This window comes from Neltuma alba, unplaced genomic scaffold (genome assembly GCF_004799145.2).
Source record: "Neltuma alba isolate B1F8T4 unplaced genomic scaffold, ASM479914v2 tig00010229_pilon, whole genome shotgun sequence".
In the NCBI taxonomy this organism is placed as follows: Eukaryota; Viridiplantae; Streptophyta; class Magnoliopsida; order Fabales; family Fabaceae; genus Neltuma; species Neltuma alba.
The window spans coordinates 484,610-510,955 of record NW_021635161.1 but is presented as its reverse complement, the minus strand read 5'-3'; the positions used below and the strand labels follow the sequence as shown (position 1 = coordinate 510,955).

Sequence of the window (26,346 nt, the reverse complement as noted above, 5' to 3'; positions counted from 1 at the left end):
TGAGGGGTGACTCTTAATGTAATTTTTTATTTATAATTTTTTTTAACTAGAGTGGCAGGCACTAATAACCTAATGTTACAAGTTGGATTAAATCTACGACTTATTATTCATATAGCAGCTTTCATGCTAAAATACTACAAGTTGATTAACACATGCAATATCCAAATCATTGATTTTATTTGCTTGAAGAGAATTGAGTTCATTCTACACTTAGATCCAATTATCATGAGTGATTTTGATTCCCTCATTATTTATTGGCTCTTACGTACGTATAGGGGGATAGATTTCCCACACGATTTACACAACCTTTTGTCAATTATATTTAGTGTTTGGCTAATGTTGATTCTTTTTCCCCACGAATGAGGCATCCCATGTGGTTATGATGAACCGGCCCTTTATTTTTTCAATCATTGGTGATTAATAATGAGTAGTGTCAAAATAGTTTTATATGTGACAAATTTAAAAAATCCAGAATATGATATGTCAATTTAATTTGCTTGTTTTGATCCTTCCTTTATATTTTTCTTTTTTTGGGGGGATAAAAAGGCACATGATTCTCATTTCCTCGAGCCTTCCATTTGAATTATTCTGTCCCAAAACTTTTGATTCTTGTAAAGGGGCTATCAATTTTGTAAACCACATGATGGACATTTCGTAGAGGCTTCCCCTTTAAATTTGGTAATTATTAAGGTAAATTACGGTCTACAACCATTTGAATTTATGTTTATAGTATTGAAAATATATATATTTGCCAGATATATCTGGAATAAAAATTATAAACTGAATCCCATGTGTTGGTATTCACGAAGCTTCCACAAATAACAAGTCAATAAATGCATATTCAAGCCATCTTAATCTATTTTCTCTCTAGATATTAGTCATGAATATAATCTTTTTTTAAAAATTAATTTCTAGTATATTAACCAGGCAGTGTGTATACATATAATTTTTCATCAAAATAAAAAATTTGGAAAAAAATAAAACAGAGTTTATTTTGACAATTTGGATAATTAGTTACCCTGCAATTAAAAAACATAAACAAAAGGAAAAATTAAGAAACAATTCCCCATTGATAATTTTATTCATAAAAAGGACCTATAGGAGGCACTGGTACTTTGCAAATTTCATACATAGAGAGTACTAATCCTTTGATTTAGGTTATTCTTATCAGCAAAATTATTAATAAGAGATTTTTTTCTCTCATTTTTTTCCAAGAAAATGAGTAAAAAAACAGATCATGTATAGAATGAATATATGCCCCATCAAAGGCTAGGTGATAGGAGATGAGTGAAATATGAATAGTGTGTAAAGTTAAAATCTTTTTTTCTGGCAAAAAAAAGTAGAGCTAAAAATCTTTATTATTACATGGAAGATTTTAAAAAAAAAAAAAAAACAAATGCAGGCTATATATGGAGATGAAATGAGGCTAGAATTATTGGAGAGTGTGTTGTGAAGAAGGAATATATGATTTGTCTTGCACAAAACAAAAAGGACATTTGTTGCTTTAATAATTTTTTTTTCATTGCTGTTTGTTCACGATCCAAGAAAAATAAAAGAAAATAAAAAGCCAAAAGAAAAAATAAGTACAGTTCCCTCCATTATTTTGTACCCTACTTTTGTACATATGAGTTTTTTTTTTTGGTTAAAAAAAAAGATTTTGTTTTTGTTTTTCCTCTCTCTTTGTCTCTCTCTTGTTACAATAATTCTTTCCCTTTTTTAATGGAGAGGTGCCCCCGAGCACAGTCGTTCGGACTCAATTTATACATTATTACCTGTTGTCCATTATTCTTTGTACTATTTTCCTTTTTTTTTCTTTTTGCCTTTTTGAGGTTTTCTTTTTATTGAAGGACGGGCAACTTATAACTTGCACATGTTGTTGTTGGGCTTCATAAGTTGTGTTTCTTCTTGCTTTGCCACTTGTCAAGCCACTATAAGGTATTTGCTTCAATTTTAAATATATATGAGTTAAATAATTAATTTGTAAAAATTATAAAAATTAGTTGTCCATAATAAGCATGTGTTGTTTTTTTTTGTTGTTGTTGAAAATATTCAGTTTATTCATTTGCATCAGAAAATACCTTTGTTAATAAAAATCCATTTTAATATATACAATTAATGTAATTATTTAACATATGAGACCCAGTGAATTGATTTATTACATTCAAACCAAAATAAATCTCCCATTCAAATCTTACGTCTAAAATTGGATAAAGTATTAAAAGAGGGCAATCACATGAATTTCATAGTAAGTTATATTGTTCATCATTAAAATATAACGTCAGTCTTTTTCTTTTTTTTTGGGTCTCACGTAAATTTAAATGAATTATATAAAACAAATTCACCTTATAAGGAAGGAGAAAAACACCCTTCAACTGCATTGACAACTCCCACATTATCTATCATTTCACAATTGAATATGTAATGATGATAATATTTAGGTTTATTTATAAGAAAAATTGGGAAAAAATTTTCTCATTAAAAATTTTATTGATGAAAATTATCCGAATAAGATTATTAATACTTCTCTGGTCCTTAATATATGACCTAATTAGTAAGTTAATTTTAGTCTTAAATATAAGACTTATTTCTCATATTCATTAATTTTTCATAAATTATTCCTATGAATACTCCCTCAACCATAATCAAGTAGAAAAGAGAATAAAGATATTAAGGAAGATGATTATGATGTTTTAGGAAAAACATGTTATATTTTTTTATAATTAACTAACTTACATAACTTTCTTAATGTAATCAAATTAGTTAAATAGATATTATATTAAGAACCAAAAGAGTATTATGTATGTACATTGTATAAAAAAAAAATTATGTATGTACGTAATCTGTAGGATACAAGGGAATACGGGCCAGCCCGTCACAACCCGCGGGTTATGTGGTGCGGGCTGGAGCAGCTCGCCAACCCGCTGTTTTTTTTTTTTTAATTCTCAATTTTCAAATCTTATTTTTATTTAATTTTTAAATTAATAAATGGTGATCTAAAATTTTAAAAGCAATCATAAGTATAAATTATGTTTAACCACATTTAAAATAGTCAATACAAATATAAAACAATACATTACAAATATTTCACATGATTAACATTCAACATCAACTCATCAAGTGATAAATTTTATAATTTTTTTCATATAATGCCATGTTTGATGCAAAACACTATCTTTTAATAAATTAGAAGTGCATTTATCTTTTTTTTTTTAAAGTTCATTCACCATGTTTTTCTAAAACATTTTTTTCCGTAATAAATATTGTCTTATATTTGATTGTAGTTATTAAATTTTTGCTATAAATATAGTATGCTTATTTTTAAAAAATATTTTTTGTTTACATATGTATTATGTAACATGAAAATTGAAATATAAATAAGAGAAGAAAATTTTCAAATATATATGTAAAAAAATTTAAAAATAAAAAGGTAACGGGTTATGCAGTGTGGGCTAGAGGAGCCCGCACCTTGACAGGTTGGCAAAATGCTAATCCTAAGTTCCTAACCCGCTTTTTTATGATGGGTTAACGGGTTGGCTCGTAGGTTCCAACCCATATTCTCGGCTGTAGATACAATAGTCTCTCTATATAAAAAAATTATCAAGTTCGTACTTCGTACTATTTTTGTTTTGAGGTTTCCTGAAGGACGAAGGTGGTTATGATTTTCACATGTTTTTGTTGGACTTTTGTATTTTCCATGTTTCTTCTCGTTCGGACACTTCAGATTCCCCTGTTGGAAAGCTAAATAAAATGTAACAGGATATTTATAATATTTATAAGTTTTTTTAGCCACCATGATTTTCATAATTTCTATATATATATTTGTTGATTATATTTTTTTCATCGTTTTTTTTAAATTCTATGTGTATGTGGGTTGGATAATAAAAAGCATGATGTCATGTTGATTAATTCTTCAAGTGTATCCAGGTTAAAAAATTGGATAACTATGCAAAGGTCTAATGGATCGGATTAAGTGCACTGAATTTACCTAAAGATAAAGATGGAGCTAACATTTGTTACATTGTTTCAAGCAAAGCACAACAAAACAAGAGAGCAACTTCTCTATACAATGTCATAACAAAATCTGGCTACCTTGGGTTGGGCCAAATTGAGGAAAAAACTGGAAGAATTATATTAGAATAGGTCACATCTCATTAATTCATAGGTTAGCAATTCAGTCAAGTTGATACAAAACCAATCATGACTATAAAAAAAAAAAAACCAATTGGGCTAAAACCTTTCCCCTATGTTTAGATGGGGGGAATTGAGGATGGAAAAAAAATACTATGAGGGAATACTTTTAAAAATTGTTAAAAAAATTATTATTTTTGAAAGTTTTTCCTCCTAATACTCTCCTCTTCCTTTTTACCTCCATCCAATCATATAAGTTAGCAGCAATTCATGAGAGGAAAGAAATTATCGTAATTTATAGATAAGAAGCAGACCTCGAAAGAAAAAAAAATTTTAATGAAAAAGAAGATGATAATCACACCCTAAAATAAATTAATAAGCAAGCACGTGGGAATTAATCCCCAGTATGCCAATATGAATAGGATCCATTATACAAATAGGAATGTGGTGAAGTGTTGGTGAGTATTATGAACTCAAGAAACATATTTGAAGCAAATACCCTAAGGATGAACTTTTTTAATGAAGGATTTTACTGAAAACTAGACTTCACTCATGAGAGTGGTAGACAAATTAATCCAATGAATAAGGTCAACAACCTGGAATTCAATAATGAACTTCCTAAAACCTTTGGACCAAGTAATCAAAAGGAAATGAACATATTAGATAAGATTGCATGTGTGTGTCCATGCCCCAGTACCTACACAGTGGAAACAGTAGATTAGGACCCAGTGGCTCCATTTAGAGCAAACATCCATTAATGTGTGCCTGGCAGGTGGGATTTAGAGCAAATCAATCTTATCTCTTGCAATTTATTTTGAATTATATTATATATATAAGGACCGGAGGTAGTATGTCATAGCACAATGATATCGATATGTTTGGCAAATTCGTGAACGGCATGATTATGCATTTTGAAAGACCAAAGGAATTAAAACCAAAACAATAGAAGAATGCGTGACAAGGCCCAAAATAGCTCGAGGGCAAGGAAAACTTCCAATAAAGCTATCAGAGGCTCATACTCATAAAAAGATAAAAAGGGTCAACGTTTCTTTTGGTTATTAAACAATTGCCTTCAATAAATTTGATCACACTAAGTGATGGACAGTTAATCTTTAAATGTATTTATAGTTAAAAATTTTAAGCTTATATTATTGATTAAGGTTAAAAAAGTCTATATAATTAACAATAATTTCAAGTAAATGATTATGATTACTTTTCTAGAAGTTTGCATTCAAGAAACTTCCGAAGGTTCCCAATTCCGCAGCTGCTGGAAACTTCTCATATGTTTTCATTTGACTCCCACACTTTTTTTCTTCCTTCCCAAGATAGGATTGAAGCACAGTGGAACTGGAATAGACTGGACGCGACAGTAAACTTTTCTCGAGAAAATCAGATGATTCCTTTCAATCCCAGAACTTTCCAGAGGGCGCCATTTCACGTATCTTGCATTTTCCATCCCCTTGATATAAATACACAAATAAACATCCTTATCTTCCCAGAAAAGCAGTAAAAAGAAACAAGGAGCACAAATAATCTGCTTACATCAGAAGCCCAAACACGGGAAAAAAAACGAAGAATGTCTCTGTTCCAAACCCTGATGAACCAAAGTGACTTGTTCGAGCCTTTTCGAGTTTTCCTCAATGAAAATTCAGACACCCCGATGGATTGGAGGGAGACCCGAGAAGCCCACATCTTCGAAATCGATCTTCCTGGGCTAACCAAGGAGGATGTGAAGCTCGAAGTTCATGAAAACAGAGTCCTCTGTGTCAGCGCGGAGAGAGAAGAAGAAGAAGGAGACAATGACGAGACCAAAGAGGAGAAGAAGAGCCTCAGATGGCATTGCAAGGAGAGAGAAACCATCGGAACCATATCGAGGCAATTCAGGTTACCTGAGAATGCGAAGGTTGAAGAAATTAAGGCCTCAATGAGGGATGGAGTGCTGAAAATTACAGTGCCCAAGGATGAGACCAAGAAGAAGCATAAGCAGCAGAAGAAGGAGATTGATATTTCTGGAGACGATGATGGGGCTGCACGTAAAGGGATCGGTCGTTTTGTCTGTTGCAAGGCTTAGATTTAGATGCGAGTTATCCAAGGTTGCAATTTGATGAAGGGTTTGATTTTATGTTTTGGTGTGCATTTATGTCTGTGATTGCTCTGTGAATACGCACGGTCCATCTGTTCAACCTTTTTCTGTCTGTTCTTTTGGATGGTACTTTTGGGATCGAAAAGGTTTGCAGCTTTGGTTCTTGTTATTGTTGCTGTTGTACATTGTTTATGTGTATAAATTGAAGTTCATACTGAAAAGAAACTTCAAATTTTTCGGGCTTTTAATTGTCTGACGTGATATGGGAGTTTGGGTTCAGTTAAGTTATGATGGCTTAAGGGGATGAAATTCTCATGTTTTGGCGTCTAATGCACGCGGATAGTGCCATTCGAATTTTAATTTGTCAGGACTAGTTTTCCGATTAGATCCAACCTTATTAGTATTAAAATAGTTGGTAGTTGACACTTGGAATTTGTTTTTGAATTTGGGCCACTGCCTCACAGAATGAATGTAGATTTTGCAAATCTAAATTGTTTTTGGTGTTTGGGGGGGGGAAAAAAAAGAATTTAGATTTTGCATTAAAAGAAAACACCTAAAGATTGCGTGGGTTTCATCATAATCTGGCCCAAAGATACCCATAGTCTTGAGACATATAACTACGGATCACCATTTTTGTATGAAAATCTCCATTTTCTTTTCTTAGGAGGGTTAGAAATTAGAATATCATTCTCAATAGTATTCGTTGGTGACCAATTAGAAAATTGGTTTTTTTTTTTTTGGCCGAAACACATTATAAAATTGTTACCGCAATTATTTTTAAATTGTGTAAAGCTCGTGGTTGACTTTAAATCATTGCTAGCTGTCCCAAGATGCCTCGTTCCTTGCTTAGCTCTGAACCAGGAAAGCCTTCCCATCAAACTGATAAAATATTTCTAATAAGCTTCATCTTCTCCTGGGGATTTGAATTATTTATTACTTGCTTTCTGTTCTGAAACGGGCAAAGCCCAATCCACGTGTTGGCATGTCAGGATGGTAGCAAAGAGAGTGACCACCACGTTTGGTTTAGCTTTCAGGTTTTAAACACGCGACATCTCCATGTAACGTACCAACAAAATAATATCTGGCATTGCAAGCAAAAACATGAAGCCCCGCTATGTTTCTGTGGTTTTGCTTCTGATCACCACTTGTTGTTTAGAAGCAGAAGCAAATTTGGGGAAGAAGTCAGTGAATTCCTTCCCACCTGAAGCATTGCTTTCCACTGGTCACTATCACACAACATGCCCTGACGCTGAAGCCATTATCAACCAGAAGGTCACAGCTTGGTTTAAAAAGGACCCCACCTTGGCTCCCGCCATCATTCCCCTTCATTTCCATGACTGTGCCGTTAGGGTAATCTCAACTCTCTCTCTCTCTCTCTCTCTCTCTCTCTGTGAGACCGTTTTCTAAGTTAAAGTCCCAATGTGATTCTAATTCTAATGGGTTATGGCTACAGAAGTGGGATGAGGAATCCTATATGAAAAGCTAATTGTTGAAGTGGAAGTGGAAGTGGAAGTGGAGAACCAATCCACTTAACTATCCTCACTGTGGGGACTTAGTATCCCCTACCACCAAGTTTCATGAGATTCCAAGTACATTATTGGTGTATTTATTTCTAACAAGTTTATATATTTCCTTTGGATTCACCTCTAACATATTATGAGAGCAGGGATGCGATGCATCGATTCTGCTCAACCATACAAACGGTGAGAGGGCAACTCATGAGAGCAGGACCCTAAGAGGATTTCAAGTGATAGATGATATCAAAGCAGAAGTAGAGAGAAAATGCCCTAAAACTGTGTCTTGTGCAGACATTCTCACTGCTGCTGCAAGGGATGCCACCATTTTAGCAGGAGGGCCATTCTGGGAAGTCCCATTTGGCCGTAAAGATGGCAGAATCTCCATAGCCAGAGAAGCCAGCTTGGTCCCTCAAGGCCATGAAAACATCACAGCCCTTCTTCACTTCTTCCAAGAGTTAGGCCTAGACATACTTGACTTGGTCTCTCTCTCTGGTTCCCACACTATAGGAAGAAGCACATGCAACTCCTTCATGAATAGGGTTTATAACTTCAATGGGACTGGAAAACCTGACCCTTCATTGAACGTATATTACCTGAAAATGCTTAAGAGAAGATGCAAAAGAGAGACAGATTTGGTGCACCTGGATGCCATAACTCCAAGGACTTTTGACAATGTTTACTACACAAATCTTTTGAGGAAGGTGGGTTTGTTGTCGACAGATCAGTTATTGTATTCAGATTCAAGGACTGGTCCTTTTGTTCAAGCATTTGCAACCCAACCTTTCCTTTTCAGTAGCCAGTTTGCAGCTTCCATGGTGAAGCTTGGGAATGTTCATGTTTTAACCAGGCCACATGAAGGTGAAATCAGAACCAACTGCAACTATGTCAATCCTGTTTGATAAAATTGTCTACCTATGAATTTATGAAGAGCTAAATTCATCTATTTTAACATTTGGGATATTACTTGGAGTTATTTTTTAAAATCATTCTGTATTGGAGTTTTGCGAAGAATTAATGAGTCATTGTGTAGATGTTTGTTTCAACTTCATGAAATTTGATGTGAGCGTAGTTTGTGATTATAATGAAGTGAAATAGTCAAACTATGGGCTAATTTATATGCAACAGAATGATCATACAAACCCCTCAAAGCCTCCCACTACCTTCAAAAGAAGACATTGCCAATCAAAAGTTCTGAGAAAGTCAATGTTATAATTTATCAGCTCCTTTTACTTTATTTTTAAGGTCTTATTTGGATTCACCTCAACCATGTAACTCAAAGTTCCTTTTCATATAACGACATGTTTATCAATTACTATAATGCTGTTTCAAGCTTAATCTTCTCTTTCACGTTTTGATACAAGTGCCATTTTTTGTCTCTATTAATGCAGATCCAAGCAAATGTAAATAATAGTTTGACATAAAGTTAAACTAGAGCCCTTATTTCTTTCTTTCCAAATTTTTTCTTCTTCTTCTTCTTTTGTTTTTCCTATTATTCTGTTTGGACCAATTCTTTCAAGTATACTACTTCCGATCCTTAATATAAGAGATTCAATTTGATTCTAAATATAAGATTTCAATTTACTTTGTTTTTTATATTTATTAGTTTTTTTCAAGGTAACTTTCGTAGTAGTTGTACAAGTTAAAGATTTTACTAATACACATTATTAGTAAAAGTATTTTAAAAAAGATAACACCTATTTATTAACTTAATTAATTTTTTTAATATACTCAAATTAATCAACTAATTTTAATTTAAGCTAGTATGTTAGTAGTGTGCGCAAACATATTTCTCGACTCTATACAATTTTTTCAGCAGACAACTGGACGTAAGACGTAACAAGTAACAATAAATTGACCAAGGATTTTGTATAATCTATTAGACCTGTTTCTTATAAGCACTTACCCCCATTCTATTATAATAAAATATATATAATATTAAAAAAAACAGAGATTGGATCAACGTTTACAGGGACCGTCAATTACGTCTTGCATTGGTGTATAGACAAGCAATAAATGCTGGGCTAATCTCACGCTGCATGATCAGTTGATCACCCATCAGATCAAATCATTGGGCGGACGGTAGAGAGATGGATAGATAAATCCATATCATAAAAGCAAAACGATTGCTAAAAGGAGACAGATCGTTCAATCACAAAGCTAAAAGAGAAAAAAATCACTCACCTTTTAGATCAAAGCAGAGGGAGGGAGAGACGGAGTGAGTGGCTATGGCGAAGAAGGCTGTGCTGATCGGGATCAATTATCCAGGAACCAAGGCGGAGCTCAGAGGTTGCATCAACGATGTATGGAGGATGCACAAGTGCCTGATCCAGCGATACGGTTTCTCCGAGAACGACATCACCGTCTTGATCGACACCGATGACTCTTTCACCCAGCCCACCGGAAAGAACATCCGATCGGCTCTCACGAGGCTCGTGCGCTCCGCTGAGCCAGGAGACGTCCTGTTCGTGCACTACAGCGGTCACGGTACGCGCCTCCCCGCCGAGACCGGCGAGGACGACGACACTGGCTACGACGAGTGCATTGTTCCGTGCGACATGAATCTGATCACTGGTCCACTCTCTCAACTTTTTGTCCTCGGATTTTATCTTCTTCTTTTTTTCCCCATATATTCTTTTGCCTTATCTTATTATTGCGTTTCATTTTGTCAAGTTGATTTGATATTATAAATTGTTTTTCTCCTCTTCTCGCTCTAGATCTTCATTGGGAAGCTTCATGTAAAACCACTTCGAGTTAGAGAATGATCGAAGTATTATTCTAAAGATATACAATCACTAACACTAATGACGTTACACAAGAATTCCTTTGTTCTGGGAATCTGGATCCAGAATGTCTTGTGATCTAGAAACTAATAGTAAAGTTAGCGTCTTCTTTTTAGGATGAATCTGAAATTCTGAATATTTTTAGGACATTCGATAGGTATCTATGACGTAGCCAACCACATCATCTTTTGTTGGCACTAAAGTGAACTATTGCCCATTGGTCGATGTTACTTCTACCTAGGTAGGGCGCCTGGATATTACGGTACAGAAAAATTTTCTACGTAGGGCGCCTGGATATTACGGTACAGAAAAATTTTCTATCTTCCTGAAATTTGATTAGCCAACGTAAAGTTTGATTGAATGACACTTGAGATCCCAATAAATTCAGGGAATTTCTTATTCAACCTCATTTTCATTTGAGTTGGATCCATTATGTGGGAACTAATATCACGTTAGAAGTTCATCCTCCAATATTTTGTAGTTCAGGAAAACTGTGTTAGGGTACCAGTTATTTGGCCCAATTTGACTCTGACAAAACCCAGTTATTATATGCATTTGTTTGGGAAGTTCAAAACTGACTCCTGCAAAATGGAATATTAACCCAAAACTAGGTTTTGTATCGCTTTCAGGAAACAGTTTTCACAAATGGGAGCGGGGTTTTGCAAATTGGGAGACCAACATACTGCTCATGCTTTTTGTCGAAATATGCAGATTCCCAAAAAAAAAAAAAAAAAAAAGAAATTGGGAATTTTCCTGTGCAATTTCTTGTGCTGCCATGCTTCTTGCTGGAAACAATCCTAACATGCTTTACGTGTAAACAGATGATGATTTCAAGGAATTTGTGGACAAGGTGCCTAGAGGCTGTAAGCTCACAATTGTATCAGATTCTTGCCACAGTGGTGGCCTCATTGAAGAAACCAAGGAACAGATAGGAGAAAGCACAGGAGGGGGAGAAGGTGAGCATGATTCAGGCTCAGGTTTTGGGTTCAGAAGCTTTGTTAAACAAAAAGTGGAAGATGCCATTGAGTCTCGTGGCATTCACATCCCTTCAGCACTACGGCACCACCTCAGGAACGGAGATGATGAGGAAGAAAGAGATTTTGTAGTTTCACGTGAGAGTGATTATGGCTACGTGAAGAGTAGGTCTCTCCCTCTCTCAACTCTCGTTGACATCCTGAAGCAGAAAACTGGGAAAGATGATATAGCTGTGGGGAAGCTGAGACCTGCTCTGTTCGATGCGTTTGGGGAAGATGCTAGCCCGAAAGTGAAGAAATTCATGAACATTGTGTTTACCAAACTCCAACATGGTAGTGCTGAAGGTGAACAGGGTGGTGGGATTATGGGCATGGTGGGTAGTCTTGCCCAGGAATTTCTCAAACAAAACCTGAATGAAAATGATGAGGGATATGCGAAACCTGCCTTGGAGACACGTGTGGAAAGCAAGCACGAGGTGTATGCTGGATCTTCTAGTCGCCGCCTTCCGGCTGGTGGAATTCTTATGAGCGGTTGCCAGTCTGACCAAACTTCTGCAGATGCAAGCCCTTCTGGAGATTCTGATAAAGCTTATGGAGCTTTTAGCAATGCCATTCAGGCTATAATAGAGGATACTGATGGTGCTGTCACTTACCATGAGCTTGTGACAAAGGCTAGGGAGATACTGGAGAGGCAGGGCTTCACTCAGAAACCTGGACTCTATTGCGGTGACCACGATGTTGATGCTCCTTTTGTGTGCTGACATAATTTTACAGTGCAAAGAAATAGAGATACATAATAAGGTGTGTGTTTTTGTGTGTGTGTGTGTTTTTTTTTTTTTTTAGTGTTTTTGAATGTGCTCATGTATTGAGTCTGGGACAATAAGTCATCCACAAGGGAATATTTACTTCATATATATCATTTCAATGCTAATGTATTGTGATTGATACAAACTGGCTCAGACTGCCCACTGCATGTGATACAACCTAGGCATCTACTGTCTGTCACTTGATCAGAGACCTTTACAAATATACAAAAATGCAATTATATGCCAAAAATGCGTGATACTATTCAAAAAATTCACAAAAAATGAGACTGCGCGATTCAATTGCACGATGCAGAGGATGAGCCCTTCTCCCCTCCAAAAATTGTCCATTTCTCCAAACAAAACCTGCACGTTAGGGTTGAGCCTTTTCTTCAAACAAAAAGTGCTCCTGCAGTTCAAACCTCCAGATGCTTGTAACAATGTAAGCAGCTTTCTGAAGGCAGCAACCAATGGCCTCTTTGCCAGAAAAATTAAAAAGGTGTCAAAAGTATGTTGTCCTAGGTCAATCGTCGATTTCTTGTACCCATGCTAAACCTGTGACGTGTCAGCAGTTAATATTAGATTGGCTTCTACATCACCTTTTCACAGACAAAGAGTAACATCAAAATCATCAATGTAAAATATTAAAAGTGTAAAAATAGAAGATTATATGACTTTGGCTCGAAGTCTTTGTTTCTGATGCAAGATGTATTTTAGCAGACTAAATTGGGCATGACTAGAGAACAGTATCATCTTTATCTTTTCATATTTTTGAGGCACTGGAGTCAAAATTTGTTTCCAGGTTTTGCTTACCAAACAGGATTTCAGTTTGATCTAAAACAAACACTACCGTATACATTAAACACACAAATATCTCATTTTCTGTCTTATACATGAGCAACTAACGCTGCAAGCCAGCCACACACACACGAGAGAGAGAGAGAGAGAGAACCTTGAAGCACAGCTTCAACGGCTGCATTAGGAACAAGAAGACCAACTATACGTTGGTTATCTGTAGTAGTTTCAATACGTACAACACGTAACCTCCTATGGCTTAGGCGGGCCTGTAAAGATGGTTAAATGTGCTCTTGAGTAATTTCATCATGAGAAATATCTTAAAAAGAAATAATACTTGAAAGTAATGACTACTAGAAAGACATCTAATCAGTCACGGATAAAGTCAGAAGCATCTCCGTTACCCCCCCCCCCCCCCAAAAAAAAAAAAGGTCAGAAGCATTTCATAATTCCTCGATGATTCATTGAACCACCAGGACCATTCACATTGGACGTCTTTCAGGAAAGAAGGAACTAGTTTAGAGGGTACTATAATATGTTAATCTTATATGGTTATCAAAGCCGTTTAACACTTATTTTTCCCAATCAACCTAGTTATTCGAGAACTCCACACAATTAAATCACCATCTCAAAATGGTAACACAATTTTTATCACTAGAAGTTTCAGATCCTGCTATGTTATATGCCGGCTAAGTTACCTGATTAGATAAGGCCTTCTCTATAGCTCCCCAGACTGGAAGAATGAGACCGCCTAAGACATTTACTTCCTGCAGTCTTCTGCCAACTGTACAGAATTTGCCAAGCTTACAATTGGGACCATGCATACACTGCCAAGAGAGATGAAAAAAATGTAAGATAATGTAGAGCCATCAAAACCTCATATTTGTTCACCTAAAGTCTAAAAGGGAGTTAATGTAGCTAGTAATGGACTTGCACGCTGGAATATCTATGTTCAGATAGCTGATGCTACAGATTGAAAACACAAGCAATGGCAAGTTAACTCGCAGGCTCATATACAGCATGATCAAGGTCCACCAATGCAAAGTTTAAAAAGATCATTAATCAACCCATGATCGAATTGCACCACAAAGACACAGCAATGGATTCACACATAGACGAACACACCACAATGGAAGAGACATACAAATAACTTATCACCTACTGCATTAATTCAAACGTATTTGCTTCCTCTTGATTGTGTTTTCACGAAAATTCCAATTATGAAAAAAGGAAAAAGAAATGAAAGAATTACTGTGAGGTCCTAAGAAAGGAAGATAATTACTAAAAAATCCCGATGATAGATGAACACTTGAAAAATGTTGTCATTTCCTACACTGGAATTTGTCATTACAAACTGTTCAGTTGTCATGAAACTTTGTAGTAATTATCTTCTTTCCTTGGGACCTTACAGCAATTCTCCTAGAAACGGGAGAATTACTAAATACAGTTTACAGAAAGGTATATTGTTATAAATTAATTTCCTTAAGACGACTGGCATAATAAATAAAAGTTGTCCAATTATCAATTTTTCGATTTGGATGTGTATTAAACCTATGATTTAAAAATGACGGAGAAACTCGTAATCTTATTGAAATTATTACTGAAGGAACATACCTGTTTTGATGAAACTTCATATTCTTCTTTCCAACCAGCTTGAGCCTTCTCTAAGGATGAGACTTTTCTATATTTACTCTTCAATTCTGTCAGGTTCATCTCCCTGGCATCAGTAGAAAATAACAAGGGTGAACGAACAATCAACCTAAAAGGCTTAAGAAGACTAGATGGCTATTAAATCCATACCGATGTGACTCTCCAACTGGGGGACGAACTATCTTATGCATCCCGGAAGTGGAACTGGAAGATAATAAACAACAAAAATAACACCATCACTACGGAGGTCCTCCATGTTTTATGTGCGATGCAAAGGATGGGGGTGAATTAGGTGCATTAACAAAGACAACATTGCTAGAGAGGGAGAGAGCAGATGAAAGGAAGAATTCAAAATAACATCAAGATGGTTTAATCTAACATTTAAATCAATACCTGATTTGACAAATAATTTCATACAGAATTGTGGACAAATCAAATGGAAAAATTTCTTTTGATTCTAGTCAAAATGATTACTAAACCTATAACAACAGCTCACGTGCTTCATTCTTGTCCCCCACCTTAACCAAAGGGCAAAGATACTTCTTATCTAAATAAACTCCACAAGGGTTCAAAATAGGTAAAAATGAATTAAAATAACAGATATGAAAAGACCTTTCAAACGCCAAAATGAAATGACGTCGTCCCAACCATTCCCTCTTGGATTCATAGAAGCCATCATTAACTGAACCGAGCCCATCCTTTTGCTTTTCATTCAGCATGGTACTTGCAGTCTGACATTAAAAATAAGAAACAAATAAGAAAGATAAATTTATCCCAGTAAAGCATCACATTATTTGGATCATGTTGATAGGAACAAGCACCTCCCATGTGACCCCACGATCCAAGATAAATGTAAAGAGAACCGTTGAAGCTCCAGTGAGATTATCAACATGGACTGTCTGCAAGTGATAGCCCCAACCCCTTCTCCATGTTAGTAATAGAAAAGACTCAACTAATAACATGAGTGGATGAAAGAAGTCTAGCACAGCAAACCTTTGGAGCCCCTTGCAGTTCAACAACATTAGCTCTCAAGTCAAGAATGCCAGTATCAAGGTTACCTTCAATACGAGCATTCTGAACAAGAAGATCCAAGATACTCACAAATAACTCAAACAGCCTGTTAATATAGCATTTTTTTAGACAGTTGAACCAGACAATAAGAGTAAAAGCATTATATTTCTTAATACACAGAAGGCAGACCTATTCTGAATCTCAGGAGGTAGTCCCAAAAGCCGGTTGAGGAATCGGCCCACATCATGCATATCAGAATCAATAATACGGCCAGATAACTTTCCAAAATCTCTACCATTGCCTACAAACATAGAAAGCAGAAGGTTGAATTACGATTAGATGACTATGAATGTAATGTGGCATCAAAAAATATACTCCTGCAATCAACAACCATCCATGAGCTAGTTGGAAAATATTCAATTATTTTAGAATCATTCAACATAACAGCATGACAAACGAGGGGAACAAGATTGAGGAAAAAAAGAGGATTACCAAGCGTCGTGTCCCTAACTATTCCAACAGACACAAGAGCAGCTTTTGCTTTAATAATAAAGTCCTGAATTGTGTCTGGTCTGTCAGAAATGCATCCTGGTGGTACAACAGGCAGAGGATCCTGAAAACAATTTTTGTCAGTTTATGCACTTAAGCCAATCTACCAATATGCAGATTCTTCATTTGCTAAGAAATCATGAAACCTGCTCCATTATTCCTTTGTACATAATCACTAGAGCTCTCTTTCCATAAGCACTGTCATAATTGTACGCACTCAAGGAAGGTCCAGCCCTGTATCAGATCCATCCATATAGTGAGGAACATCACAAAATACGCCAAGAATCATTCGTGTCAGCTCATAAACAGAAGATAGAAGAACCCAACTTACCTGCGGTCCCCTTGAGTCAGAGCACCAAGAGATTCTAATCTCTTGGCAACAATTGATGCAAACCGCCTTTCTCCTCCAAGATTAGTAAAGAGTAACCTGCAGAGGATATGCAACGTCTAAGGTAGGTAAGACAGGCGCTGCATCAGGCTAGAGCTCCAGTGACAAGTTTCATGGTGATCATTTTAAATCAGCCCCACGGTGCTTATATATTTTCTTAGTTTTTAAAAATTCTCATGTGACTAGGTTACAATTTACAACAAAAATCTTTAGCCCAATCCAGACAGCTAACATTTCTTAGGCGCCAAATATCTGTATAAACATAAGACACACACGAACATGGAGTACAGCAAGACAAGCAACTTAAGGAGACAATTCAATGACATTCTCCCCTTCCTTTTTCTAAAAACATTGAAGGCAACATCGAAATCATGTGTTAAGGAAATACTGACACCATGGAAATATCAGGAAACCAAGCACCAAAGGAAGCAAACAAATACGTCTGTGCATTTAAAGCCTTTAAACCCTGTTTATCACAAAAAACACAGCAAAGAGAACATTGCAAAACTCATCCAGACTCAGCCCATCCTTTAAATGCCAAACCTTAAATATCTAGTCATCAACAAACCCAAAACAGTAGAACAGACCATCTTTCCAAACATCAAAAATAGATTAAATCACAAAAACCAGCACACCAGACAACGTAAAATTGAATCTCTATGTTTCTGAACTTCTCAAACACTAAAAGAATTTACCAAGAGCAAACCTCTATGGGTATTCTCACACGCACCAAGTTGGTAGCACTAATCCTTTTTACAGAATCCTAAATCCTCGAAGGAGCTTTACAATTTTTCATAAACTTATCATATCTATCATTCAAGCTGGCCCATGCGTATTGAAAGCATGTGAACCCATGCTTCACTAGTCCTCTTAAAAAGTGATAATTACAGGCCCCAAAACAATGAACTATTTAAGCATACTCCCTCAATGTTTGTACTTACTACAGTTATTTATGTATGTGCATGGGTATATAAAGTGAACAACTACAAAATTTATCTAAATCCATAGTGCCAAATAACCTGTACTCTGGGGCCGAAGCTTGATTCGACCTGTGAGTTCTTCCAAACTGCTGAATTGCACGATCAGCACTCCATGGAAGTTCTAGAGTTAGATGAACTCTTCTTTTCTGTCATTCGAAGGCAAAGAAAGAACCCAGAGTGTGAATCCAGAACAACCAATGAAGAATTAGAGTAATATCTAAAGTCCAGTTGAGATTAAGATGTCTGTAACATCAGAACAAAAGGGCAAACAAAGCCACCAATAAATGAGATGAAAACATTTTCCAATTAGTTTGATGTACCTGATTTATGGCTCTTTTATCTGCCTGCAATGAAACACCAGCAGATCCAGCTTCAGATATAATAGCAACTAACTTCTTACCATCCATAAAGAGCTGCTTCTCGTGCATGTTGACCATCTCCATTGTAACATCCTTTCTAATAGAATTAAGTGGCAATTTAGTTATTACTAAATCTACTTTATAAGTAGAATAGGAAAACAGGCCACAACTCACGTATTTCGAGCTTGATAGGTAACACCTTTCCCACTAGGGGCCCTCACAAGCATGCCTCTCCTTCCTGTAATTTCTGCAACTTTGTCAGGTCCTCCTAGCTGCATATTTAATACAATTATAGCAACCAGAGGGGAGAAATAGATAACATCAATTTAACAACCAATCCACTAATCTGCATCATTTCAACAGAAATCTATCCTATCTCCCCAATCTGTAGACAGTAGCTAGGGTGTTTGGAAGCAATGAAAAAAGATTACAGCACGAGATAATAACAGACATTTCTTGTTTCTGCAGGATTGTGGTTTCTTCTGTTAATGCAAAACGCAAGATAAGTGTTTAGAATAAAATTATTATTACATCCTCCCTGTAGGTAGCACCTAATGGTTTTTGTAGGGAGGCCACCACTTGTGGACTTACAGATGCTCTGGACGTGTCTTCTAAGCTAAATTGTTTATATTTTCTCCCCTTGGTTTTGGGATTATTACTTGCCCTCGATTACTGTATTGTTTTCTCTTCTCATCAATAAATTCCTCTCTAACCAAGAATAAAGAGACGTGTTTATTCTGCAAAATGAGGATAAGGAATTGTTCTTGAAGATTTTGCTGCGAAGAATGTAGACATTTTTCCTAGTGAGTTGCAGCATTTACAACTAGTGTTAGGGAGGGTAGTTAGTTTTGGCTCCATACATTAGATCTGCTGAAGGCAACCAGAGTGTTGGGCTGCAAAATTGTTCAAACACCAACGGAATTCTGCTGCAAATTTGAATTGAAGGAAGATTTGGTTCCCGCCAACAAATAAATGAACCAAAAACGGGTAGGGAAGCTGATATACTCTCTCATACGAGACTAGCTATTTCCATTCCAGTACATGTAGTTAGTCAGCTCTCACTCTGGGGGAAAAAGTTGGTTCTTGAACGATCCAAGTGAAAAGCATTTGGAAGCAGTGTACAGAACTGAGGTATCAGAATTTGCTCTGAGCAGGGACTCTACTTCAGATAAGGAATCCAGAGGAGTATATAAGCATATGTTGATGCTGATTGGAGAGGTTTCATCACTGACAGATGCTCTACCACTGGGTTTCATACTTATCTGTGGGGAAATTTAGTGACTTGGAGGAGTAAGAAACAACAAGTGGTAGCATGTAGCAGTGCAGGAGCTAATTCCATGCATTAGCACTTGGTATTTGAGGCTATTATGTGGCTATCCAGATTGCTGCAGAATTAAAAATCAAGTTTGAAGGGCCTATGAAGCTTCTGTGTGATGATGTGGCAACCATTGAAATAGACAAAAATCAGATCCATCATGATAGGACAAAGCACGTGGAGAAAGACAGAAATTCTATCAAGGAAAAGATGAACTCTAGCATTATAGAAGTGTCATATGCACCGACAAACAGCCAAACAGCTGTTATAGTAAACAATGAAGATTTTTCAAGAACTAAGTGACAATTTGGGAATGATTAACATCTACTCAATAACTTGAGGCGGTGTTAGAAGTGGCAAATGTTATTCTCATAGTTTTTGAGAACTAAGTAGCAAGTTGGGAATTATTAACTTCTATTTGGAAGTGGCAAACGTTCTTCTTTTTTGTTATGATCTATTTATTATTTATCTCCTTTGGTTTCTTTTTGGTTAGTTTGTTGGGCTCGGCCCTTTTATCTGTTTGTTAGTATTCATTGTATTTTATGAGTAGTTAGTAGAATAAAATCGGGTTATACAAATTTACATAGATGTGATTTTCTCAATCAAATTCTTGGAGATTTTCCGCTAGCAGGAAGGCTTGTTGCCTCATTGTTATGTATTTAAGAAACCCTAGCTGAATGAAATATACTATGCGACTGAGCTCACAAAGCTCTCAGCCAACATTTTCCTCAAATTAAAAAACGATCCACATTATGAGCAGATCACAGCTAGCTGATGAGCAAGTTATCCACACCAAGTAATATATTTATCTGTTTAATAGAAGAAATTTTATTACAGAAGAGGAGAGGAAAAAAAAAACTTAGCAAAATATTGACACTCGCCACCCATCTGCATATCGAACAATCAAATTTAACCATATTAATCACTAACGGAAGCCTATTCTTATCCAGTTTGATGCACAAAAGTGTAGATGATAGCATGAAACATAGCCACGAATATGAAGACAAAGAATGTTATCTTCAAACACAAACTCTATCATTCAATCACAAATATTAGAACAAAAGTAGTTGCCCGATCATCAACATATGCATCATCAACAATAATTTATTTTGCCAGCATACATGGATAAAACAGTTAGTACAAGAAAGGCAGATAACTTCCACTCCAAATGCAACAATCTGCAGTTGTTTAAACTAGGAAAAAACAAATAATAACATGAACGACACCACTTGCTTTATTCTAGAATTATTAAGTCAACCTTTCAACATGCCCAATGGTCCAAACTCTAAGTATAAACAAGGCAATTTAGTTTCTCCACAACAAACAGAAAGCCAGCATATATCTATATCATTCCTAACCACCCGAACATTCAGTGTTTGGATCCGTCTTGGCCCACAAGCCTCAATACATAAGCTGGAAATCCGGAAAGCTGCTCATGGTGCATAATTGTGAACATGCTTCAGCAAGTATATTTTAAGTAAATGCTCTTTGCTATTTTCTAACTTACAGGGTTGCCAATGACCAATAATTAGGCTTTGATATGCAATTCTTTTGGACAATAACTGTATCAAAACAAATGCCCAAGAAAAGGAAGTAGTGCATTCTGAGAGGAAGGTGGATATAAGATTAAACATGTTCTGCAAAGCAAGAAGTCAGTCAGTCAATCAATCAACACGCAATGTCTACCTGATCAGTAATATCATCCAGGGGATTATTTGGAAGATCCAATGAACGGATAATCTCTATAATTTTTGTCTTACGCTCCAAAGCTGCATCGTACCTGTATAAATTCATAATGCATCAATCATTGTCTCGTTTCTCTTGTCTACCTTTTTCATCTTTTAGTCAACGCAATGCCTTGTGATTTAATCGTTGTGAACAGTATCAGAATATAAAGATATTTGATACCATTACTTGAACTCAAGAAGAAATTCATCTGTAATTGTGGTGCACCTTTGATTTTGTGCATTGACCAAACATATAGAAACAGGCAGTTTGATAGGCAAATAAAGCATTGCCACTTATGAGATGCTAATCTAAAAATCCAAAATTAACTTCTAGTTCCCATTGGTCTTATGCACATCTATTTTGATGCACCATGTGTGCCCAAGAATTCCAACAGCCAGACCCACAAACCTCAAAAGAAAAATGGATAAATATCAACCTTTTCTGGAGTTCATCTATGTAGGCTTGTCTTTTTTGAAGATATTCATCCGTTTTTTCCTTGCACAAATGACATGACCATTCTTCGGGCACTAAATCATTAATTGGTGGAACCAAGCATGCTGAATGGACAAATTTACCACAGCAGGAACACTTGAGCAATGCTTTACTTTCCTGCCAGCAAAAAATAACAAGCAATCTCACCAATTTCTGGCATCAAAACAGTTTAATGACAAATATAGATAAAACAACCGAAGACTACCTCTTCCATATTGCAAATCTCGCATATCTGAAACTCATCATCAGAATCAGTAGATTCAACAGCAGAATCAGCTGCATACCCAGTCAGAATAATTAAAATTGAGAGCAGGTATCAAATTTGTCTTCCAACCCTATCATGTTTCACGCATCATATTTTCATAAAGATGCCACAAAGAACAAAAAATGTAGAATTTTATCTACTTAGATAGAAAGCTTTAAGAGAGAAAAAAATGTTAACAAATGAAGAGGATTATGTAGCCTATTAAAACAAGTATCAAAACAGGAGAGCAACAAGCAAAGGAAAAAGAAAGTCAAACATGCAGCACTGCCCAGTCCCTTCTCAAACCCCAAAAAAAAAAACTCCCTTAAATAATCCTTGAGCTCAACACCAAAGAGACGTTGCCGAAAAAAGATCATTATCCATAGGTCATTTTGAGACAATGAAACACCCCTAGAATTACTAGCAATCAGCCATAGCCATATATCGAAATTAGTCCACATGCATTGGAAGAATGACACAGAACCAATGGAAGATACACAAGATTCAAAAAGGCTCACTTTCGGATTCTTCATCACTCTCAGCATCACTAGGAGGCCGCCAAGACCACTTAGCTACTTTTCTAACCCTTCCTTTTACAGATACACCAGGAGTTGCAGAGTGCCTTTTCCTCTGGAGCTCCTTTACACCATCCTCCCCTGTGATTGAAACAAATAAGAACATCTAAATGCATACCAATGTGATATATGAGAAGCATTAAGCAAAATAAGGCACTAAAATACCTGGAAGAAGTTCAGGCTTTTCTGGCAATGGATAATTTTCTTCCACAAATTTTAGCAGTAGTTCTCGAGGACCAGAAACAAAATCATCAAGTTCAGAACCCTATGAAAAATAGAAAATAAAAATCAAATAACAAGGTCAATATGATAAAGACATGCTTTATATGAAAATAAAGCAGAACCAAAATACACACATATTTTGTAACAGCCTCTTCCGTCCTTGCTTCTCCAGTGCTCTGAAGGCCAATGACAACACATTTATCTTCCAGCAATGCTTGCTTTGCCAGTCTCACAGCAGCAGGGACTTTGGCAGACATACACATATGTCTAAAAAAGCGCTACGGCATTATAATGCAAAGTAGGAAAAAGAAGAATCAGTAAATTGTTCATTACACATCCCACAGACATTATAAACGTATCTTTAGGCTGTACTACAGTAGCACCAATACAAGATCAGATACGGTGATACCTGATGGCTTGCCCAGTATAATCTCCATAACTGACTAGAACTAGGTTTCTCATTATTTAGGAAGGCGCTAGCTGACATCAATTCCACTCGCAATTCTGCCCAAAATTCTGCTGCCTTTTTATACATATCCTAAGAAATTAATACAAATTAAAAGATCATGAGATATAATAAAAGACGGGATAATAATATGAGGTATTCACAACTATGCATTCCATAATAAGATGTAAACACTATGTTGCGACAAGATCATTCAAAGACAGACGGAGACGCATCTCCACTTTGTAAATCACTAATGCCTGTTTCTTATTATTTACATTTGCATGACTGAAAACCTCATTATCGGGCTCCAATGCAAAATAAGCAGTTTCTCGGCATTTCAAAGTCTCAAACAATCAATGTCATCATTGATTTTTCATTTTAAAAAGTAACGGGGGAAAAGAAGATAGAAGATCTACACATGTTTAACACAAGAACTAAGACAAAAGGCAAAAAAATCACAAAGTACAAAAGCAATTCAAAATAATCACATCCATAATTCAACATGTTCCCAATATCTTCTGCATAAAATGTCGATATCTTTATAAAGGCATTTCCATGCTAAAAAACCAACGGGTAACCAAAATAATAATAATAATAATAATGATGATGATCATAATAAAGAGTTTATGCCATTTCAAATCTATTAATGGACGGCTTGTGCAACCAGGTACCCTGCTATGCTCAGCTTACTTAATACCCAAGCTTACTTTAGACGATATCAAAAAATGCTAAGTAAATATCCATAGTTATTTCTTGTGTGAGAAAATAACCCGTTGCAAATGGGGAATAATTTGTGAAAAAAAACAGATCAGATTTCTTACCATCATTTCATCTTCTAATGGTGCTTCAATAACTTCAAACTCAACACCCCTGTAGCTAAGTGTACGACATAAATACATCCCCCTGAAATGAGAAAAACGAGGCAAAAGAATAAATCCTTAATAAACACAAAAGTATAAGGCTGAGGATGCAGGCGTATGTGGATATATTATAACCTTGCTTTCATGTCCATTGCAACTAGTTCAAGCGCTCCAACACCCCCTCTATCAAGAGCACCTACATGCATGAATTCCTCATAAGAATTTGTTTCTTTTAAATATTAGCAGGAAGTCTCTCAGAAGAAGTTACAATTATTATAGAAAGAAGGAGAAATGTTTGGAACCCAGGTAAGAAACAAACTAATTCAGAAAAACATGATTATGTACACACTGATATTTTACAATGACAAAATAATATGTGGCATAAGTATCAAATATAAAACAAAATGATATAAGGCGACTTCCTTTTCAAGTTACCATTGCCAAATATCATAAAGTAGGATGCCTCTCCCTCAAAATCCTTTAATGAAAGAAGAAATTTAACTAGAAAGAGGAGAGTACAAGCTGTTCGAGGGTAAGATATCCCAACCATTAAATACAAGAAAATGCTCAAAACAGCACAAACTCTCAAATTCCCTGTCAAACTTAATTGTCCAAAAGAGTTTACTAGTTAACTTCTTCAAATTAAATGAGAAGTCAATATGAGGAAAAATGCACAGAGAACCAAAGAGAGAGGGCAGCGGATCCTTCAAAAAATGAAAAAATAAATAAATAAAACAAGCCATGCTCTTGGTAAGAGCCTCCATTCTCTTTCGAGATCCTCAAGCGCTTTTGAATCCTTTTGCATATCCAAAATAGAGGTTCCCTAACATAAACTCAAGCCATATGCACCGTTCTATTCCTCAGCCATAACCAATTTAAAGGTGAAGAAATGCCCCTGAACCGCAAGATTCAAGTATTCCTCTCCATCCAAAACAAACAACAAAATCCAATAACCTATGCACTTCCTCAGTGTTTTGTCTTCCTTTTTATCATGAATTCCTTTAAATCTAACTAGATTTCTTCAAGGCATCCAAGGTATGACAACACAGCCAACTTTCACCATCAATACAAGCAAGGTTATCGAGGATAACACACTGAATGACAGTAAAGAAACAAATGGGGCAAAGATAGGACAGTTTGCATTGCATATGTTGAAATATTGGTCTTGATTAGTCAACAACTTATTAGGTTAGTCAACATAACATAAAAAAGTTATGGTGGAGATTTAATCTTTAATCTTAATTGTTTGGAAACTATAGGGGTTGCTTCATATAACCTATAAGAACTAAATTAATAAAAAATTCAGGTAAATCATAAGCACCACATAATTAATTTTTCCCATATCCAATTCAAACTTACTGCTTTATTGTTGAAATTGAAATCAATATGAAATAGTGAAAGTATAAGGAGTAATGAATAGTGCTGCTTATCTTAGAGTTTGCGCGAATGCACAAGGCCTACTCTAGTAAATTATAAACACCAACTGATTAATTTTCCCCGTATCCAACTGACGCTCACTACTTTATTATTGAACTCGAAACTTCTAAAAATGACAGGATCAACTAGAGTTGCGAACAGTTAAAAAAAAAAAAACTATTATGGATTGAAGAATTTAACAACACTAAAAGATTATCAAAAAAGAAAGGAAAAGGGAAACCAAATACCAGGAAACCAAGACCACTAGCTATAACATATTCTGGAAGGGAAAAAAAATAAAAGACAAAACATCACCTAGAAAATCACGGAAATCAATAAAAGAAGTCCCAGGTCCCCAAAGACCAAGTCGAACCATATAACCCATATTGCGAGGCTCAGATGCACCAGTAGCTGAGCAATAGACAACACGGGCATCAGGTAGTCGATCCTGAAAATTTGATTGCAACTGGTCAGAAGAAAACTCATTTATTATCCATCTTTTCAATGCTGATTATTTCAAGATATCTTGACCATATGAAAAAATTAATTATAGCTGGAAACAACCCATAAATAACAGCTTGACAAAATGGTCTATGCCAAAGTTGTCAAAAAGAAATGCAATCACTGGTGCAGGACTATCGTTCCAGACCACGCATGCCATGTAAGGCCAACGAAGTTTCCAAAAAGTTGAGCATTAAAGCTAGCAAAAAAAAAAAAAAAAAAAGGAGACAACAAAGTCCTTCCCATGGTTTCCTAACCATGTCAACATAAAATTGAAATTGTATCAATAGAAGAAAAGGTAACATGTGGGCTTTTCCTTTTGGGTTAAAATGAAAACGTGGCTAGAAACATGTTGGTTTTTTTTTTTTGGTTAAAATGAAAATGTGGCTATTATTTCAAGAGATTTATAATGAACAAACCTGAATATCAACCACTGCTTCACCAGTTCGTGTTGGCTGACTACCAGATTCAGGAACCAAATTTTTAGCTTTGTGACACTACAGTGAAGAAACAGACCCTTAGCAAGAA

At 35.8% G+C, this 26,346-nt stretch overlaps 3 protein-coding genes and 1 long non-coding RNA gene across 6 annotated transcripts in view; 3 read left to right on the top strand and 1 right to left on the bottom strand.

Annotated features, from left to right (window-relative positions):
• The first annotated feature begins 6,143 nt into the window (after window positions 1–6,143).
• LOC114754971 (peroxidase 7-like) lies at window positions 6,144–8,850 on the top strand. Of its 2 annotated transcripts, none has more exons than XM_028943833.1 (3): window positions 6,144–6,221; window positions 7,239–7,561; window positions 7,878–8,850. In XM_028943833.1, exons 2-3 carry the CDS (start codon window positions 7,313–7,315, stop codon window positions 8,625–8,627), a joined length of 999 nt encoding a protein of 332 aa, XP_028799666.1. In that variant the 5' UTR covers window positions 6,144–6,221; window positions 7,239–7,312; the 3' UTR covers window positions 8,628–8,850. The 2 variants fall into 2 exon arrangements, with proteins under 2 accessions (XP_028799666.1, XP_028799668.1); XM_028943835.1 differs by having other exon boundaries at window positions 6,151–6,221; window positions 7,246–7,561.
• An 892-nt stretch (window positions 8,851–9,742) lies between these two features.
• On the top strand, window positions 9,743–12,433 carry LOC114754970 (metacaspase-5). The gene is made up of 2 exons (XM_028943832.1): window positions 9,743–10,299; window positions 11,330–12,433. The coding sequence occupies exons 1-2, from the start codon at window positions 9,954–9,956 to the stop codon at window positions 12,241–12,243; spliced, it is 1,260 nt and encodes a 419-aa protein (XP_028799665.1). The 5' UTR covers window positions 9,743–9,953; the 3' UTR covers window positions 12,244–12,433.
• The window catches only part of LOC114754966 (protein FORGETTER 1), an 18,173-nt gene continuing 4,198 nt past the window's right edge, over window positions 12,372–26,346 (bottom strand). For both annotated transcript variants that reach the window (XM_028943823.1, XM_028943824.1), the window contains 26 exons: window positions 26,238–26,315; window positions 25,633–25,765; window positions 24,037–24,097; window positions 23,863–23,944; window positions 23,003–23,131; window positions 22,728–22,871; window positions 22,537–22,636; window positions 22,315–22,452; window positions 21,758–21,828; window positions 21,497–21,669; window positions 21,019–21,112; window positions 18,192–18,289; window positions 17,979–18,114; window positions 17,698–17,804; window positions 16,622–16,717; window positions 16,437–16,524; window positions 16,234–16,354; window positions 15,931–16,042; window positions 15,724–15,847; window positions 15,552–15,629; window positions 15,343–15,461; window positions 14,881–14,934; window positions 14,695–14,797; window positions 13,779–13,907; window positions 13,238–13,349; window positions 12,372–12,840 (listed from right to left, as the gene is read on the bottom strand). In XM_028943823.1, the coding sequence (XP_028799656.1) occupies window positions 12,809–12,840; window positions 13,238–13,349; window positions 13,779–13,907; window positions 14,695–14,797; window positions 14,881–14,934; window positions 15,343–15,461; window positions 15,552–15,629; window positions 15,724–15,847; window positions 15,931–16,042; window positions 16,234–16,354; window positions 16,437–16,524; window positions 16,622–16,717; window positions 17,698–17,804; window positions 17,979–18,114; window positions 18,192–18,289; window positions 21,019–21,112; window positions 21,497–21,669; window positions 21,758–21,828; window positions 22,315–22,452; window positions 22,537–22,636; window positions 22,728–22,871; window positions 23,003–23,131; window positions 23,863–23,944; window positions 24,037–24,097; window positions 25,633–25,765; window positions 26,238–26,315 (2,712 nt within the window). In that variant the 3' untranslated portion in view covers window positions 12,372–12,808. The remainder of the gene's footprint in view (window positions 12,841–13,237; window positions 13,350–13,778; window positions 13,908–14,694; window positions 14,798–14,880; window positions 14,935–15,342; window positions 15,462–15,551; window positions 15,630–15,723; window positions 15,848–15,930; window positions 16,043–16,233; window positions 16,355–16,436; window positions 16,525–16,621; window positions 16,718–17,697; window positions 17,805–17,978; window positions 18,115–18,191; window positions 18,290–21,018; window positions 21,113–21,496; window positions 21,670–21,757; window positions 21,829–22,314; window positions 22,453–22,536; window positions 22,637–22,727; window positions 22,872–23,002; window positions 23,132–23,862; window positions 23,945–24,036; window positions 24,098–25,632; window positions 25,766–26,237; window positions 26,316–26,346) is intronic.
• LOC114754974 (uncharacterized) overlaps window positions 22,055–26,346 on the top strand; it is a 17,923-nt gene continuing 13,631 nt past the window's right edge. Inside the window, exon 1 of the long non-coding RNA XR_003741271.1 lies at window positions 22,055–22,066. This is a non-coding gene — a long non-coding RNA (uncharacterized LOC114754974). The remainder of the gene's footprint in view (window positions 22,067–26,346) is intronic.

Coding starts and splice junctions, on each gene's coding strand:
- LOC114754971 (XM_028943833.1), top strand. CDS start 7,313: ATGAAGCCCCGCTATGTTTCTGTGGTTTTGCTTCTGATCACCACTTGT. Junction 7,562..7,877: donor TCCATGACTGTGCCGTTAGG/GTAATCTCAACT, acceptor TTATGAGAGCAG/GGATGCGATGCATCGATTCT.
- LOC114754970 (XM_028943832.1), top strand. CDS start 9,954: ATGGCGAAGAAGGCTGTGCTGATCGGGATCAATTATCCAGGAACCAAG. Junction 10,300..11,329: donor CGACATGAATCTGATCACTG/GTCCACTCTCTC, acceptor ACGTGTAAACAG/ATGATGATTTCAAGGAATTT.